Genomic DNA, 20,497 nt, shown 5'->3' on the forward strand with positions numbered 1-20,497 from the left:
ATGTATATACATATACATACATATGTATTTATTTATTTTTGAAATAATGCGTTTCCTTTTGAGATTCTGAGAAAAACTCATTTAAGTGATTTTATTAAAAAAAGATTTCTTTGCTGATTTACATGGCGGTGTTAGTTACCGTTGAGTCAATTTCTACTCATAATGACCCCATGTAACAGAGTAGAACTGCCCCATAGAGTTTTCTAGGCTGTAATCTTTATGGGAGCAGATTGCCAGGTCTTTTCTCCCATGGAGCCGCTATGTGGATTTGAACCACCAACCTTTCAGTTAGCAATTGAGTGCTTAATCATTGTACCACCAAGGGCTTCTTTCTCACATACTGTCACCATCCAAATCAAATTACTAACTAAATCCTGATTTCCCTATTGCCTCTCATATTTTGAATCCTACCATCAATGACATGCTTTGTCATTCATTGACTTTCTTATTTATAACATCCTTTACCTTATTTTTCTTTCATTTATTCAGTACTATTGAAAGTGTAAGTCACTCATTATGAGAGGTTGAATCAGAAATAATCCTGCTGTTAGGATGTTTACAGTCTGTCAGGGAGGAGGCAGACGTACATAGAAACACTAAATCCAAGATTAAGATTGAAAATTACCAAAACTGAGTACAGATAAAGTAGTGTGAGAGGCCCAAAAGCAGCAGCTCAGTTGTATATTATTTTACATGTTGGATCTAAGCATCCTATTTACTGGGAAATTGCAAAAAATTTTTCCCTTAAATCCTCTTGCTTTTTTGTTAATTTAAATTTAATTTTTTTGTTTTAAATAGAGCATACTTTGTCTTTCAGAGTTTTGTTTTAGGTTATGATTAGTTTTAGTGATTGAATTGTGAAATTAATATATATCCTTGGATGTTATGAAGATGAACTGATTCCCAGATGAGAAATCTGAAATTTTATTATCTTATTTGATTTGATTTTCAGTGGAGGAATCAGACATCATTGATCTGGAAAAACGCTATTGGTTGCTGAAGGCTCAATCCCGGACTGGACGATTTGATTTAGAGACATTTGGCCCATTGGTTTCACCACCTATTCGTCCATCTCTGAGTGAAGGTAGGAGTTATTCCATTTTCTGCACATGTTTATTGGTAAACACACCTGAGCTCATCTCTTATATCTGTCTACCAACATATTCTAACACTAACCAACACATTCTAAAGGCAATACTAGTAAAGGTTTGCAAGTTTGTTGCAAATAGTGTAGTGTAGTAGAAAAAAACCTAAAATAAGAATTAAGATTGTATTCTATTCCAGGCCTTCACATTATACCTATATAACCGTGCATAAAGGAGCCCTGGTGGTGCAATGGTTAAGCACTTGCCTGCTAACCAAAAGATCTACAGTTTGAACCCACCAGCCATTTTACAGGAGAAGAGACCTGACGATCTGCTCCTATAAAGATTGCAGCCTAGGAAATCCTGTGAGACAGTTCTCCTCTGTCCTGTAGGGTGACTAACTATGAATTGGTATTGAGTCTACAGCATATAACACCAATAACCACGACCTTACATAAATCAGTTTAGCTTTCTGCACTTGAGTATCTTGGTCAAAATGAGTTGACTAAATCAGTGCTATAAAATTGTATTCCAGTGAGGTGCCTCAGTAGCTGGGGCAGGGATTTGGGTGATGACCAAAGCTCTGAATGGGCAGAGGTTCAGGTTTCCACATACAGCCCTACCCCTTCCTCAGCTAGAGTACCTCCACTTATTTCTGTTTTACACAAGAACCCAGTGCTGTCTCCTTCCTCCACAAAAAAAAAAAAAAAAAAAGGGAAAGAAAACTGCTGGACTAAATTATTTCTGAGGCCCTTTCTAGCTCTAAACTTTTTAATTGCTATGACATTTTTTTTTCTAAATAAAGAATGAGTATTAATTACAGGTGATATCATAAAAACCATTTTTGAAATCTGAATACCTAGAGTCTGATTGCAGTTGTAACCATCTTTAACTTGTTTTGCATATGGCAAATCACTTAACCCCTTCTGAGCTTTAGTTTTCTAATCTTTAAATAGGGAATATTGGGTTAGATTATTGGGATACGTGATCTACGTCCTTTAGATTCCTAGGGTACAACAACAGTATTTCTGAGGGAGGCCAGAGCAGATAGAGCATGGACTTCACTACCATCTCTAATAGTACAATTGTGTTTTTTACCTTTTTAGAGTTAGAAATTAAAATATCATTTCATTTGAGGGGGAAAAAAAGTCCAGTTCTTTTTTTTTTTTTTTTTTTTAATTTTAAAAACCGTAGGCTGATTATCTATAAAATTCCCTTTTTATCTCTGAGATTTAAAATAATCATATGTAAAAAATTAACTAGCACAAAGAAGTACTGCAGTAGACACTCTTTCTTTTGTAATATATTATTTCTCTTTGCTTCGTGAGAGAGCTTTATGGGAGCTTACTAATAACTTCACAGTGTATCGTTGAATATTCATTTAATAACTTTTCTTTTTTTCCTTTTACTTCTCAGTAAGGATTTTTGTTACAATTTCTGACCATTCTGGGGTTCTTATTTTTATTTATCAATTTTTATTTTTTACATATTAATGTCAGTTTTAGCTATTAGAATTAAGATAAGATAGAAATAGACATAACCAAGCACTACAGGATATTGATGTATTTTCTGCAAGGATGATTAAGTTTCAGTTGTAATTATGCCGAGAGAAAAAGAAAACCATACTTACTACACAGTACGAACTACTGATAAACATTCTCTTTTATTTAGCCAGTTTATGGGAAGGAGTTATGCTTCCTTCATAAACATGTCAGTATTACTATTAGGAAGCTTATTGGCCATGGGTTATGGTGTCTCTTACCTATTTTACAGGTTTGTTTAATGCTTTTGATGAAAATCGTGACAATCACATAGATTTTAAGGAGATATCTTGTGGTTTATCAGCCTGTTGCAGGGGACCCCTGGCTGAAAGACAAAAATGTAAGTGTGTTAAACTTAGTCATACAAATTACAGGCTATGCAGAGAGAAAAACAGCGTTTATACATGTATAATCATCCGTGGTTTCAAGCCTGAATTTTCATAACTTTGCCAAGTTATCTTATATTCAGGTTTTGCTAAGGTCAGTCTAGGGAATTAATCATCTGTTCTTTTTTTGTTGTGGAGTGGTTCAGGATCTTTGCTATAAATAATGGAATTGATTTACCTGATGAATTTGGAATTCACAATAAAGAAACCCAATCAATCATGATGGAATTGAAAATTTTAAGCATTTAGGAAGTATTTTCTGGTAGTCTAGAGAATTTTGTGTCTTGGATAATTTGAAATAGAACTCATTTTCTGTCACTTGTATACTTTAATATTTTATTGGCAAAATGAAATTTATAATCAAAATGCAATTTTATTAAGTACTAAAATGGTATTTTTAACCTAGCTAAACTGTTATTATGGCATAATTTGTAAGCTGAGGTATTTTTACATTACTAAATCTAAACAATATCTGAGAAAATGGAAGAGCTTGCATTTAATTAGAGCCTAACTCAAATATATTTATTAGGGTCATTATCATGGTATCTTTCAGAAAGAGTTTGTAGTTGTTGCCTATTTCAGAAGTGGTATTTTATATTTTAATCTTATTTATTAATAATGTACTATGATCCACTCAGTAGACTTAATAATATAATTATTCAATTGTAGGACTATATGAAATAGATAATTTTTTTAGCCTTAAATTCAAATTTCTTTTTTTAATTCCCTCATGTTATACCATTATTCTGACTTAGCTTTATGATAGATTATTAAATCTTATTTAAATATTAACCTGGACATAAGATAAACTTTTATTTGACATTTAACCTTGAAGTATATCTCACCAAAGTGATTGTTTTCATTAAAATTGTAATGCTAAATGAGGAGGCTTATACCTCTGCTTCTCAATTGAGGTTAATTATTGCCCTTTACAAATTTTTTATCTTAACTTTTTTTTTTTAATTGTGATTTTGGTGAAAATTTACAGAGCAATTTCACTTTCCATACAGCAGTTCACATACACTTTGTCTCATGACATTGATCACAATTTACCACAATGCAACAGCTCCCCTCCCACTTCCTCCCCATAGTTACCTCTTCCCTGTGTCCTTCCCTCCATGCACTCCTGTCCCCTGAGCTGTCTCCCTGTGCATAAGCAGCCTTTCTTTCTCCCATGATTATTCTCTCCAAGGAGTGTATCTACCTCAGGTAAATGTGCATCTCATATGCCTGTCTTTTGTTTGGCTAGAAGCCACAGGTGTGGGTTCAATTCCAGACCTGAAGGGCAGCTAGAGGCCATAGTCTTAGTAGTTCCACCAGGCTCTGTCAGACCAGCAAACCTGGTCCCACCTCCCTTTTTTTTTCTCCAAATGATTTTGAGTTTTGTCCACATTGTTCTCCCTCTCTATCTAGGATCTCCTACATAGATCCCCTTCCAAGTGGATGACAGTGGTAGCCAGGCACCATCTAGTTCTTCTGGTCTCATAGGCATATAGGCTGCAGATCGAATGGTGTACCAGTCGCTAGGACTAATTGTTTCCATGACTTTGGTTTTCTTCATTCTTCTTTGCTCTGGACTAGGAGAGACCCATTGTTACATCTAGATGGCAGCTTGCTAGTTTTTAAGATCCCAGTCACTACTCACCAAAGTAGGAGGTGGAACAGTGTTTTGTATAGTATGTTATGCCAATTGAGCTTGATGTCCCCTGCGACTCTGGTCCCAAGCCCACAGAAACTTTTTATTTTTAAGTTTCTTTCTTACTGATGCACTAATGGAAAATAACAAACTAGAGTGATTCACTTGGAGCTGATTAGCACAGTGCTGATTTTCTAATTCTTAGCATGTTGTATATTAACTTCACTGAAGAATGAAAATTGATCTATACAAACAACTGAGTGAATATTAGTTACATTGGTGAGGCAAAGCGGACGCAAACTCTCTTTACACCACCTGTTATTGATTCTTGCTATAGATGGGATATTTCCAGCATTACAAGTAATCATTTTTTAGTGTTAGAAATGAATTTAAGGGCTTAGATTAGTTCCTCCAAACCTGTGAAATATTGTAGTATATTTTGTACAATAAAGTGACCCATTTTTAGCTTGTAATTTAGCTCTAGATTTAGCTGAGGATAGGACACCCCAACCTGGATCATGATTTAAAGAGATAGATTTATGAAGTATGTATAGAAAGTCCTGTAAGCATAAAGGACTTTAATGGCATATTATTGTCTGCTCAAGATGAGAACTTAATCCAAAATATACTTACTTAACAAAGTAAATTGATGTAATAGGGTAGATTCTAGCAAAATGTATTATATTTCAGAATATAAAAATCATTTCATTCGATAAGAGTTTTTTTCCCCCCATTAGTTTGCTTCAAAGTGTTTGATGTTGACCGTGATGGAGTTCTCTCCAGGGTTGAACTGAGAGACATGGTGGTTGCACTTTTAGAGGTCTGGAGGGACAATCGCACCGATGATATCTCTGTAAGTTCTCAGTGTGTACATCTTCTTGTACATAAATTCCCAATAAAAACAGAGAATGAAGAATTTTTTTAAAAAGAAAGAAAGGATTTGTAATTGCCTTTAGTTGCTATATTATGATATTTTAAATGGTCATAGTTGATGATACAAAATTGAGAAGCATTTAATTCATTTTGGTTTAGAAAATTTAGTAAACAATTTACTGTGTAAAGTAAGAAAGAAACAGGAAAATGGTCTTAATTTTTTAAAAATCTATCTATGCTAAAAAATAAAAATAAAAAAACCTTGTCCAAAATACAGTATACTTTAACGACTGAATGCTAAAATAAATATGTTATCCATTTACTCTTTTCTAATTATTCCTCTGGGCTGCTGTTTTTAAAGGAATTACACACGGATCTATCTGACATTGTAGAAGGCATATTGAATACACATGATACCACAAAGGTGAGTCTAGCTGGGACTGATTTATCCTTTTCTAAAACTACCATGCACTCTGATTTGGGGTGTATAATTTGTACACATGACTGAATGTCTTCTGCATCATATTCATCAATTACTTGTCTAGGCCTGTGATTAAAATACCTTCAACTTGTCTCAAAGATAGCCCATCTCATTATTCAAACAACTCTATTAAATGTAAGCTATCTAAAAGCATTATAAGCCTGTGCTAGTCATTTTTAAGAAGTATACATATGATGGAAGGAATATGCAGTCACTGTACCCAAAAGAACTGGTTGGCATTCAGCCATTTCAGGAGGTAGCATATGCTCAAGAACTGATGGTATTGAAGGATGAAGTCTAAGCTGCACTGAAGGCATTGGCAAAAAAAAGGATTCAGGAATTGAGGGAATACCAGTTAAGAAGTTTCAACAAATGAATGCAGTGATGGAAGTGCTCACTCATCTTGTGCCTGGAAATTGGGATACAGCTACCTGGCCAACCTACTGAAAGAGATCCATATTTGTGCCTATTCCAAGGAAAAGCAACTCAACAGAATGCAGGAATTATTGAGCAATATCATTAATATCACACAGAAGTAAAATTTTGCTGAAGATAATTCAAAAATGGTTACAGCAGTACTTTGACAGGGAACTGCCAGAAATTCAAGCCAGATTTAGAAGAGGATGTGGAACAAGAGATGTCATTGATGATGGCTGAAAACAGAGAAGACTTATTAACAACCTGCAATATGCAGACGACACAACCTTGCTTGCTGAAAATGAAGGTGACTTGAAGCACTTACTGATGAAGATCAAAGACTGTAGCCTTCAGTATAGATCACAGCTCAATATAAACAAAACAAAAATCCTAACAGCTGGACCAATGACAACATCATGATAAACAGAGAAAAGATTGAGTTATCAAGGATTTCATTTTCCTTGGAGCCACAATCAGTGCCAGTAGAACAACCCATCAACAACTCAAACAAGTATTGCATGGGTAAATCTGCTACAAAAGACCTTGTTAAAGTGTTAAAAAGCAAAGATGTCACTTTGAGGAGTAAAGTGTGCCTGACCCAAGCTATGATATTTTCAGTTGACTCATAAGCATATGAAAGCTGGACAATTACTAAGGAAGATAGAAGAATTGATGTCTTTGAATAATGGTGTTGACGAAGAATATTGAATATACTGTGGTCTACATGAAGAACAAATAAATCTGTCTTGGAAGAATTATGCCCAGAATGCTCCTTGGAAGCGAGGGTAGTGAGACTTTGTCTTATACACTTCGGACATGTTATCAGGAGGAACCAATCCCTTGAGAAGGATATCATGCTTGATAAAGTTGAGGTTCAGTGAAAATGAGGAAGACTCTGAGCAAGATAGATTGACACAGTGACTGCAACAATGAGCTCAAGCAAAGCAACGATTGTGAGGATAGCACAAGATAGGGCAATGTTTTGTTCTGTTGTACATAGGGTTGCTATGAGATGGAACTAATTCGATGACATTTAACAATAACAACAGTAGACATAATCCTGGATATCTATAATTTATTATCTTTATCTCACCCATTTTAATAAATTATGATAAAGGCTAACATTACATTGAGCGAAAGAAGCCATACAAAGATATACATAAATACTATATGATTCAATTTATATGAACTTCAAGGACAGACAAAACTAACAAAAGGTAATAGAAGTCAGAATAGTCATTTCAGGGATTGAGAACTGGGAAGGAACGTAAGTATATCTTTATTTTCCTTTCCTGGAATTATAGTCTACAATTAATTTATGTGGTAAATGTTCATGCCTGAGGCATGAACATGATTTGGCAGAGCTGTGCATACTCTCATTTTTCAGAGAATTAAATATTCTACATAAGGTAGAATAAAGATATGTTATTACCTGGTGCCGTTGAGTAAGTTCTGACTTCTAACAGCCTTGTTTGTGTACAACAGTACAAAACAAAACACTGCCTGGACCTGCACCATCCTCAGAATCATTGCCATGTTTCAGCCCATTGTTGCAGCCACTCTGTCGGTCCCTCTTGTTGAGTCTTTCTCGTTTTCACTGAACCTCTGCTTTTCCAAGCATGACATCGTTCTCAAGGGACTGGTCCCTCCTGATAACATGTCCAAAGTATGTAAGACAAAGTTTCTCCACCCTCACTTCCAAGGAGCATTCTGGCCATAATTCTTCCAAGACCAATTTATTTTTTCTTCATACAGTCCATAGTATATTCAGTATTATTCGCCAACACCATTATTCAAAGACATCAATTATTCTTCCATCTTCCTTATTCATCGTGCAGCTTTCACATGCATATGAGTCAATTGAAAATACCATGGCTTGGGTCAGGCATACCTCAGTCCTCAAAGTGACTTCTTTGCTTTTTAACACTATGAAAATATCTTTTGCAGCAGGTTTGCCCAGTACAATACTTGTGTGAATTGTTGACGGCTGCTTCCATGGGCGTTGATTTTGGATCCAAATAATATGAAATCCTTGATGATTTCCAACTTTTCTCCATTTATCATGATGTTGCTTATTGGTCCTGTTGTTTTTTGTTTTATGTTGAGGTGTAATCTATACAGCCTTTATCTTCATCAGTAAGTGCTTCATCAGTAAGTGCTTTACTTTCAGCAAGCAATATTGTATTGTTTGCATGTCACTGGTTATTAATGGGTCCTCCTCCAGTCCTGATGCCACATTCTTCTTAATATAATCCAGCTTCTTGGATTTTTTGCTCAGCATACAGTTTGCAAAAGTATGGTGAGTGAATGAATATTCTCATTATGATAGAGTAGAGGGATATATTTTAGTCTCAGCATAAATTTGCTTCTGTTTCATGTTTTTAAAATTTAATAATACTATTTAAGCCATTCTGCAACTTTCTTTTCATTTAACAATAAATAAACATTTTTCTGAATTTAATATTAAACATCCTCCTTATGCTAGGTGTAAACAATATGTACAGAGATTTGATTTCAGTCTTTTCAGCCATTGCATAGTATTCCATTATTAGTATGCTATGATTTATTCCTCTGTTAAATCATTTTGCTATTATCAGAGACCTATTTTCAAAGGCAAGAAAAATACTGAAGCTGGATGGTTATGGAAATAATTGAGAGTTCTGATAACATTATAGTATGAAATGAACAATGCACATTATACATTACAGATCCATATGTTTTCCACTTCTTGTACTCTATTTTGAGGGTGGGACTCTTCAAAGCACATCTTTTGGTATTCTGAACCAAATAATTTAAAACAGTGATCTGTTGGGAAAGATTCTGTAGTCCAGTGTTAGTCATATTCTACAGTGGTTTGCCCACTCCCTCTCCCTGCCCCTCTACTTTTTGAAAGTGTACTTATTTATTTGTGTGGAAAAAAAAAAAAAGGCATTGGCGCTTTTGGTTCTCTTCCATTTTCTTAAGTTTGTTTCTACACCTGTATTTGGAAGATTTTTTTTTTTAGCTGTGAAATCTTTCCCTTGTTTGATTATAAGACAGTTGAGATACATAAGTCTAAAATTCTGCACGTCAATTTTTTTTTATCTTTAAAAAATGTATGTAGTTTTCCTTGTTGATAGTGTACACTGTCACTATGAATTGGGTCCAATACAATGGCACATAATAACAACAACAACAAAAGAAAATTAGGGTAAATAATGTTAATAGAACATCTTTATTACAATTAAATAATAATAGCTAAGAACATTATTATTCTTTACAATTGTTATTATTGAGCACAAGAAGTAAAAGCATTTGGTTATATTTATGCCTGACAAGGAAAAAATATATTGGCTTATACATAATTTTTGGTACACTTTGACACTATAATGCCATCAGAGCTCCTGATAAAAATACTACTTTACTCAATTTCTAAAATTAACGTACAGTGCTATTTTTGGAAAACATGATACAGATATTCATTCTTTATTCACATTAGATTCTATTAAATCTCTAAGAAGTCTGAAAATGTTATCGTAATATCCTTCTTAGAAAACTCTTAGGATGAAGGAATATAATTCAGAGATTCCTATTTTTCTTTCAAAATGATTAACTAGTACCAGTTGCCTTCTAGTCAATTCTGACTCATGGCAGCCCCATAGTAGAACTGTGTTCCATAGGGTTTTCAATGGCTGATTTTTTAGAAGTGAGATTTCTAGGCCTTTCTTCTGAGGCGTCACTGAGAGGATTTGAACCTCCAACTTTTCAGTTAGCAGCCAAACACATTAACCATTTGCACCACCCAGTGACTCCTCAGAATTAGTAAACACTCCATTCTGCCTACCCATAGCTTCCAGTGGTTTTCTCTAACCCATGAAGGAGATGCTATTTTGAGTTATTTCCCAGGTTTTACTGGAGAAAGGAGATTGTTGATGATAAGTTGTCGCCATTACCATTAACTACTATAAGAGTTCCAAATGGCATTTCTTTAAGCTTTGCCACTTTTAACCTTGTAGTAGCTTGCATTCTTTTCAGATGAACATACAAAATCTACTGAAAATCACTGGTTTACTTTTAGAAAAATAGCCAATGTAAGTTTAATCAACCAGCATTTATTCCAGTGTTGTGAAAAATGAGGACAGTTCTAACACAAAGTTTTTATTAATGTTTCCTCTCTTTAGTTAGGCCATCTTACTCTAGAAGACTATCAGATCTGGAGTGTGAAAAATGTTCTTGCCAATGAATTTTTGAATCTCCTTTTCCAGGTATGTTTATGGTAAATGATAGGTACAGGTAGTAATAGTACCAGTAGTTCTACATCATTTCTGTTATATAGGAACTAGAGTACTACATCTCTCTCAACTTGCTCTTCTCTTATTTACTTAACATTGGCTTATTGCTAGGCTGCAGTACCACACATAATTAAAAAGAGAGAACAACATCACTCTGTATACCATGACAGATGGTAAAATAAAGCATGAATACCTATCACAGTTTCTCAAAATCATAACATGGGAAATAGGAAAGCGTAATGTAATTTATTACGTTGTTTATCTTATTATTCATGGTAGAACAGCGTATACTTATCTGTCAGTTTGTCATACTTTGGTGGCTTGCATGTTGCTGTGATGCTAAAAGCTATGCCACCAATATTTCACATACCAGCAGTGTCACCCATGACTGGGAAGAAGGACAGGGCCATCCACTTCCGAAAAAATTGGCCACTTATGAATAGCAATGAAACACTGCCAGAAGATGACCTCCTAAGGATGGAAGACACCCAGAATGCAACTGGGGAAGTCAAAGTAGAGTCTTGTCATTACCACCAGTCAATAAAGTATAAGTTATCTTTTTTTTTTCGCCCTAGGTGTGTCATATAGTTCTGGGGCTGAGACCAGCTACTCCAGGAGAGGAAGGGCAAATTATTAGGTAAGTTTATAGTTTGACTCTAACTGTATATTTTCATTATGGAATTGAAATTTCTAACCCCTGAAATATACTAGTTACTGTGTAACCACATAGAATGTGGAAATTATTGAACAATGTCATTAATATCACATAAAAGTAAAAATCTTGCTGAAGATAATTCAAAAATGGTTGCAGCAGTGTATTGACAGGGAATTTCCAGAAATGTGAGCTGAATTCAGAAGAGGACATGGAACGAGGGATGCCATTGCTGATGTCATACAGATCTTGGCTGAAATCAAAGAATACCAGGAAGAAATTCACTTGCATTTTTTTGACTATGCAAAAGCATTCAACTGTGTGGATCATAACTAATTATAGATAACATTGTAAAGAATGGGAATTCTAAAACACTTTGTGTTCATAAGGAACCTGTACATAGACCAGGAGGCTGTCGTTCAGACAGAACAAGGGGATACTGCATGATTTAAAATCAGGAAAGGAGTGTGTCAGCATTGTATTCTTTCACCATACTTATTCAATATGTATGCTGAGCAAATAATCTATAAAGCTGAACTGTATGAAGAAGAACACATAGCATCAGAATTGGAGGAAAATTCATTACCAACCCATGATAAGCAGATGACACAACCTTGCTTGCTGAAAGTGAAGATGACTTGAAGCACTTGCTGATGAAGATTAAAGACTACTTGAAGCACTTGCTGGTGAAGATTAAAGACTACAGTCTGCAGGATGAATTATGTCTCAACATAAAGAAAACAAAAATTCTCACAGCTGGACCAATAAGCAGCATCATGATAAATGGAGAAAAGATTGAAGTTGTCAAAGATTTCATATAACTTAGAGCCACGATCAACACCCATAGAAATAGTCAAGAAATCAGACATTATATTGCAGTGGGCTGAAAAGACCTCTTTCAGGTGCTGAAGAGCAAAGATGTCTCCTTCAAGACTAAGATGCACCTAACCCAAGGCATGGTATTTTCAATCTCCTCATATGCTTGTGAAAGCTGGTAATGAATAAGGAAGACCAAGGAAGAATTGATGCTTTTGAGTTGTGGTATTGGCAAAGAATACTGAAAGTACCATGGACTGCCAGAAGAATGACCAAATATGCCCTGGAAGAAGTACATCTGGAATGCTCCTAGGAAGCAAAAATGGCCAGACTTCATCTCACCTGTTTTGGTCATGTTGTCAGAAGGGACCATTCCCTGGAGAAGGATATCATGCTTGGTAAAGTGGAGGGTCAGCAAAAAAAGGGGAAGACCCTCAATGATATAGATTGACACAGTGGTTGCAACAGTGGGCTCAGGTATAGCAAGGATCGTGAGGCTGGTGCAAGACTGGGTGGTATTTCATTCTGTTGTACATAGGGTTGCTATGAGTCAGAGCCAACTGATGGCACCTCATAACAACAGCTAACCACATATCCCATTTTATTGTAATCATTATAGTAAACGCTTTTTTTCCAAAATAAATATATGTTGAAGTGTTTTTGTTAAAGTACATTTCTAGCCATGGGCATGAATTAATTTAGAAGTTAAGTTGCATTTAACATTAAAATTGTACTGAATACTGAATTTAATTTTTTTACATAAAAAAGACATCTTATGAAATAAAAGATAACAGCTTTTCTTTCCTACAAAAATAATTCATGTTTGTTATAGAAAAATTGGAAAGTAGAGCTAAGCAAAAAAAAAATAACCTGTATTTAATAGATAATTGCTGTTGATGTTTTTTATATTTACACACAATAGAATTTTAAAGATTTTAATAAAAATGTAAATATTCTGGAATACTGTTTTTTTTCCTGGTTCTTTTTTTTCACTCCTAATCATATAAAATGATAACTTTAATTTATCTGTAAAAGCCACTGATAGCATAATTTTACTTATTTTTTGTTTTTTAATTTTTTTTAACCTATATTGCTCTTACAGACTTATTCAACAGGAAATTTTTTTAGTAAATTTAATTTTGTTGTTATTGAGAATATGTATAGCAAAGTATACACCAGTTCAACCATTTCTACATGTACAACTCAGTGATGCTGATTATACTGTTCAAGTTTTGCAACCATTTTTACCTTCCTTTTCTGGGCTATTCCTCTTCTGTTAACATAAATTCACTGCCCTCTAAGATTCCTATTTAATCTTTTACGTTACTGCTATCACTTTGATCCCATATAGATAGTTCTTAAAAGAGCATAATGCTCAAGGCAGCCAATTTTTACTATTAAACAAAACTGTTGTTTGTTTTAAGAAGACTTTGGGATATTTTTGGTTTAAGGTTTGAAGATTTTCTCAGGGCAGTATTTTCAGGGGTTCAGCCATCCCCTGTGGCTCCAGAAAGTCTGGAGTCCAAGAAAATTTGAACTTCTAGTCTGCATTTCTCCCCTTTTGATCAGGATTCTTCTATAGAATCTTTGACCAAAATATTCATTAATACTAGCCAACCACCATCCAGTTTTTCTGGTCTCATGGCATAGGAGGTAGTTGTTCATGGAGACAATCAGCTACATATTCCACCTCCTCCTATTTCTACCTCTGCTTCTTCATCTTTTACTCCAGGTGAACAGAGACCAATTATTGTGCCTTGCATGGCCTCATGCAAGCTTTTAAGATCCCAGGCAGTATGCAGTAAACTCAAAAAAAAAAAAAAAAGAAACCTCACTGCTGTTGAGTTGGATCCGACTCACAGCGACTCCTCCTTGGGTTTCCGAGGCAGTATCAGTACGAAAGTAGATTGCCCAACCTTCCTTCTGAGGAGTGGCTCGTGGATGTGAACCACCAGCCTTCTGGTTAGCAGTCAGATACCTTAGGCACTATGCCACCAGCTGGTAACCCCTTGCAGTGAACTAGGAAGTAGAATAGAAGCACTAAACATGTTATTAGGCCAGTTAACTGGCATGTCCCATGAGGTGTTTGATTGTATTTAAGCAGCTTCAGCAGCTACTCTTTTTGTTGTTACTGTAAATGTATCACAATTTTTGCCAGTTCAGCTTTTTACAAGTTTAATTTTAAATGATTGATTAACAGATCCTGTTAATTCCCTATTGCTGTCTCCATTTTTATTAATGTAAACATGATAGAACAATTTTGTAGTAACATTTTTGGGCCTACACTTAAGGGTTTGCTTAGGATAAAGTACTTGAGGTGAAATACTTGAGTTAATAGGTCTGGACACTTTGGTAGCTATAATTCAATTCTTAATTTGTTGTTATTAGCTGTCATCAAGTCCCCTGACTCTTGGTGACCCCATACACAACAGAACAAAACGTTGCGCTGTCCTGTGCCATCCCCATGATCCATTACAGGTGGGACCATTGGAATCTGTTAGGTTTTCATTGGCTGCTTTTTGTAAGATCACCAGGCCTTTCTTCTTAGTCCATTTTGGTCCAGAAGCTCTGCTGAAACCTGTCCACCACAAATGACCCCACTGATATTTGAAATACTGGTGTCATAATTTAGCAACAGGCAAGCCACTACAGAACAACAGACTGACAGGTGATGGAAAGTTACCATACATCCTTGCAGTTTCACTCTATATCTGCTCAAGAGACGTAAAAAGATATATCTACACAAAAACTTATACATGAATGTTCACAGCAGTATTATCCACAATAGCCAAGACATGAAAGCAATCCAGATGTTCATCAGCTGTTGCATGGTAAAACAAAATGCAGGGAATCCATACGGTGAATACTATTCAATAATTAAAAAACACAAACTATTGATAACCTGCCACAACACAGATGAATTTCAAAAATACTCTGCTAAGGGAAAGAAGCCAAATGTAAAAGACCACAAATTATATCATTTAATTTATATGAAATATTTTACAAATTTTACAAAGGCTAATCTATAGAGCAGAAAGTAGAGGAGTGGTTTCCTGGGGCTGAGAATGATAAAGGTATTAACTACAAATAGCATGAAAGATCTTTTTAGGATAATGGAAATGTTCTAAAACGGTATTGTGGTAATGGTAATTAACTAATATTAATTCTGAATTTTACACATCTGTAAATTTACCAAAAATCCTTCCCTGTACACTTAAAACAGGTACATTCCTTGGCATGTAAATTGTTCTTTAGTAAAGCTGGTTTAAAGAAATGATGAGTGATAATGGTTTTATGACTCTTCAAACTGGTTTATCAGTAGAAACAATAATATTTCACTTAGTGTATCATGTGAGACTCCTGAATTACATATATATTTGTTTCATATTTTTCCTTTGTAAAGGGTCCTAACGATAATTTGTGGGTATTTTAGTCCCCTGTTTTCACACAACTTTTTTTTCTTGAGGAGTTCTTTTTTCTTTTTTCAAATTTTGTTGTGGTAAAATTTATATAACAAAACTTTTGTCATTATAACCATCTTTAAGTGTATAATTTAATGATATGAATGATATTCATCATGATGTACAACCATTACCACTATCCATATTCATATTTTTTCCTCTCCCTAAATAGAAACTCAGTACCCCTAAATCATAAATCCCAATTTTTCCTTCCCCCAGTCCCTGGTAAACACTAATAAACTTGTCTGTATGCATTTGCATAATCTGGATACTTCGCCTAAAAGAGATAATTCATTATTTTTCCTCTCATGTCTGACTTCTTCACACATCTTCTTTTGTACATACAGAGGATGGTTAGAACGAGAGAGCAGGTATGGTCTGCAACCAGGACACAATTGGTTCATCATCTCCATGCAGTGGTGGCATCAATGGAAAGAATATGTCAAATATGTAAGTAAGATTCCTGTTTATCTACATTTTTCATGGAATTTTGCAGCTCCATCAGACTTTATATGACCACTGGCCATTAATGAAATGCTCACTATAGGTAAAGACTTATTGAAGGGGAAGGAAATGAATATTTATTTGATACTTGCTGTGGATTAGGCTCTGTGATTACACAACCCTGTGTGGAAGGTAATACTTGAGATGGTGGTCCCTGTTTATGTCAGGCACCTTATTACATGTCTCCTTTAATCCTCAGAACATCCCTATGAGGAAGATGGTATTAGACCCATTTTACATGTGAGGATCCTGATGCTGAGAAAAAAAGTACCTGGGAATATCTTTTTTAGGGTGGAAGATCTAAGATCAAACCTAAGAACTGACTTTAAAGCCCGTATTTGTTCAACCACATCATTCACATTATCTTTCATTAGTTTAGCTTTTTCCATGTGAAGGTTGAAGGTCCTTGGTGAGAGGTGTTAATGACCTATTTAGAAAGTTAATTTCAGAACTAACATTAATTCTGAATTTTAGGGCTAACATTAGTTCAGAATTTCTAAAAGATAATTTGCCATTATCGAAGTAAAGAGGTAAAGAGGACAATCTCATTAATTCCTATTCTTAAAAAGTAATGCCAGGGATCAGATATCACCCTTGTTGGGGAGCCAATTGATGTATAGAGGCATTGTCAATTACCAATGATCACTAACCAAAATTCTAATACTCTGATTCCATAATTTTCACTATATACCCTTTTCTGTCATTGCTTATTATCAAAAGATTGGTAGGTAGGCTGTTTACATTGTCTACTTCCTCATCATTCTGCTTGATTCTTTCTCCCTTCTGCAGATTTTAATAGTGTATTTTCACATTTAAAATTTGTTAATTAGAATACATGGACTTTGGTGTCACTAAGGAGTAAAAGTAGGCAAATAATTTCAAATACATTGTAAATAGAAAATGAAAAGATTGGGGTAAAGCATCACAATCTTTATTTTGGAACACTTTTATGGTGTATGTTATTCTTAGTTTGGGCCTTATAGTGAGTGATTACTAATGTCTTACCGGCTACAGACTCAAAAGAATGACCTAATTTAGTCTTTGGTTCTTAAAGTATTACTTTTTGTTCCCCCTATAGGAACATGGTAGAAAGCATGCTTTTTAGCAGCATGTCCTTTATGAACGGGTAGAAGTGCACTGCCAAGAACATGAACCTAGTTTGCTCTTGCCTGCCTTAACCTTTCTGTGCATTAAAGAAGTAAGAAGAGAGTAAAGGAGAGAGGGGAAGAAGGATCTTCAAAGTCCTGTTTCTTTCCCCACTCTGTAATGCTGTATTACTGTCTAGTGTGTGTCTGTCAAATGGAGACTTTAAAGTATACTTAAAAATACAGGCTAATTAACTAGTGTGGAAGCCTGGGACGAGAGTACCAGTTCATGTGGAGGAGAAGGAACCACAGACACATGGTAGCTTATTTAATAAGATGGAATAGTAACCATTAAGATATGTATTAATTAGAAAAAGATTCTTCACTAAATAAAAATAACTTTTTTTTTTTCAAGTGACATTCTAGGCCTTGTTATCATCTACACCTGTAAAATGAAAGTAATAATAGTGAGCTCACTCCTAGGGTTAAATGAGTTGATATGTATTAAGTGTTTTAGAAGAGTATCTGGCACATAGTAAGTATTCAATAAATACGTAGATGTTATTATGAGGAGCTAGTTTAGGGTAGTGATAGTGAGTCTGGACTTTGGATTCAGATGTCCTGGATTGGAGTCTTGGCTCTGCCACTTGCTCTCTGACCTGTATCAACATTTTATTAGTTGTTTTCTCCTCCTCTTTGATGTGTAAACCTGGTAGACACTATGAATCTCTGGATCCTTTAAAAATCAACTCTGGCTAAGTTCCAGTGCCTTTAATTGAAAGAGTGGCAGGAATAATTAGAATAAAATCTAGGTGTCTTTCCACATACCAACTAACTTTGTTGTTGTTGTTGTTAAATGGATTTAAATTTTAAAGTAGCAATACAGGCTTACTGTTAAAACTTAACTGTTAAAAAGAATTCAGAAGTATCAATTTCCCCACTCTTTTATTATAAATATTAGCATCTTCTGTTAATTTTTAGCTGCCTTTTTTTTTTTTTTACCTTTATTATAGTGAAAACATACACAACAAGACCTTGTCAATGTAACAACTCCACCGTTTACAGCTCAGGGACATTAACGACATTTTTCATATTGTGCTACCATTATTGCTGTCCTTTTCCAAAATATTCCATCACTATTAGCATAAAGTCAATTCCCCCAAACAAAAGGTTTCCCTTCCCCACTCCCTCGTACCCCTGGTAACCACTAATAATAATTACTAACTTTCTTAAAGTGTGGGAAAAGTGCCAGATTATTTGGGGTATTAAATAACCCTAATACGCAGTGAAAAAGGTATTCCCCACTCAATTTCTTTCAGTCCTCTGATAAGTCAAGGAGACAGTCTCAATTTGGTCCTCATGTGCTGATCTCACTAACACTTAATAATTTCTTTTTAGTTTTTTAAAAATAAATTTTGTGTTTTAGAGTAGTTAACAGGTTGACAGAAAAATGTGGAGAGAGTGCAGAGTTCCTGTAAGTCCCCTTTCCCCCTTGCACGCAGTTTCTGCTATTAGTTGTACCTGTGAAACAACTGAAGCTTAGAAGTTTAGTTATTATGTAAGGTCACAAAGCTGGTAGGCTTCAAATAAGTAGCCCTGCCCATAACTATATACTTCACTCCACTCATCTTTCACATTTGTGTATGTTTATCTTTTAAGTCACAAGAAATAAAGAAAACTATAGTTCAAAATGGTACCTACATAGGAGTACATAATAATATTTATTTTCTTCACATTTTTTTTCTGTATTTTTTAGTGGCTCAGTGGTTAAAGCATTTGGATACTAACCAAAAGGTTGGCAGTTCAAACCTACCAGCTGCTCTGGGGAAGAAAGATGAGGCAGTCTGCTTCTGTAAAGACTTAACAGCCTTGGAGACCCTATGGGGCAGTTCTACTCTGTCCTCAAGGGTTGCTATGAGTCAGAATTGACTTAACGGCAGTGGGTTTATGGGTTCTTTTGGTTACATAGTTGTTGGATTATTTTGCTTATTTTCCTCTGACTTCATGATTTTTAGGACACCAACCCTGTTGTAATTGAGCCATCGTCTGTTCTGAATGGAGGAAAATATTCATTTGGAACAGCAGTACATGCTTTGGAGCAGAGTGAAGATAGACTTGGCGGTGGCAGCCTTAGTTACCTGAGCGCCACAGAAGAGAAATTTTCAGACAACATTTCTACTGCCTCTGAAGCCTCAGAAACTGCTGGCAGCAGTAAGTGTGACTTGTTTCCCATGAGGTGTAGTCAAGGTCAGTTCTGACGGAAGTCTACTTTGGCAGAAGGGATGGTGGATGGGATATTGGGCAGCAAGTTTCCATTCACAGAAATAAATTTTGAGTGAAATGGCCAATTATATATACTGATTATATATTATAAGATTCTTAAATGTGTTAGTAGCTTTGTACATTGGAATTCTTTTCCATGTTCTACTTCATTAACCTCTCACTATGAAAATATTTTTATTTTTTTCATTAATCAAGCTACATCTCTCCATATTGCTATTAAATTACTTTGTCAATAAATTTAGGTTTTGAGAAAATCAATGTCGTGTTCTCAAGACTAAGTATAAGCATACCATCATTGGATTTAAATATATTCTCACATCAGATTCTCAGGACATTTCAGGCCACAGTTGGGATTATTTTGTTAAAACACTGAAAAAGAATTCATAATGACTACTGTTATTTCCTTCAGCCTTTGACATTTAGCTGAAACTTGATGATTCCCTGCTTATGGGGAAGATGCATTGGTGTTTTGACCCAACTGAACTGAGCTGATCTCTATTATTCTGCTAATACAGAAAGCAGGACCCTCAATCTTACCCTGTTGTTTGAGATCCTGTTTTCCATAGTTCTGCAAACCAAGCAGAACTAACATTTTCTCTACAAAACTTCTCTTTATAGAACCTACAGCTTCTCTTCCTCTACCTGAAATGATAGAGATCACTTAACAGTCCCACAAATTCTCTGATCAGCTTTAACACCAAGTTATTTATTTGTTTGTTTGTTTTAATTTTAAGAGTTTTACATTCAACGTTATGTGTACATTTAGTTTCACTCCCCATTTACCATGCCCAACCCTTACCCAGTCTCCTTCCCTCCCTGCCCAGTAACCCTCCCCCTGTGCCCCTCATAGGTATGCACTCCTGTTTGTCCTGCATTTCCTCCATGTGAATGTTGCCCCTCTGGTTCCCCATGGTCTATTGCTCTGGAAGATGTATTTCCATAGAGTATGTGAGTGCATCACCCTGGGTTAAGTGGTCTGCATGTTCATCTTGTTAACTGTTAGGCT

The 20,497-nt window shown here is 35.2% G+C and overlaps 1 protein-coding gene across 1 annotated transcript in view; it reads left to right on the forward strand.

Annotated features, from left to right (window-relative positions):
- Positions 1-20,497, forward strand: part of USP32 (ubiquitin specific peptidase 32) — a 237,571-nt gene that overhangs the window by 159,479 nt on the left and 57,595 nt on the right. Inside the window, exons 7-14 of the mRNA XM_042781920.1 lie at positions 953-1,084; positions 2,859-2,966; positions 5,386-5,501; positions 5,883-5,945; positions 10,580-10,663; positions 11,266-11,327; positions 15,967-16,069; positions 19,224-19,419. Of these exons, the coding sequence (XP_042637854.1) occupies positions 953-1,084; positions 2,859-2,966; positions 5,386-5,501; positions 5,883-5,945; positions 10,580-10,663; positions 11,266-11,327; positions 15,967-16,069; positions 19,224-19,419 (864 nt within the window). The remainder of the gene's footprint in view (positions 1-952; positions 1,085-2,858; positions 2,967-5,385; positions 5,502-5,882; positions 5,946-10,579; positions 10,664-11,265; positions 11,328-15,966; positions 16,070-19,223; positions 19,420-20,497) is intronic.

This window comes from Orycteropus afer, unplaced genomic scaffold (assembly GCF_000298275.1).
Source record: "Orycteropus afer afer isolate SDZICR_OR568_19922 unplaced genomic scaffold, OryAfe1.0 scaffold00196, whole genome shotgun sequence".
Lineage (NCBI taxonomy): Eukaryota > Metazoa > Chordata > Mammalia > Tubulidentata > Orycteropodidae > Orycteropus > Orycteropus afer.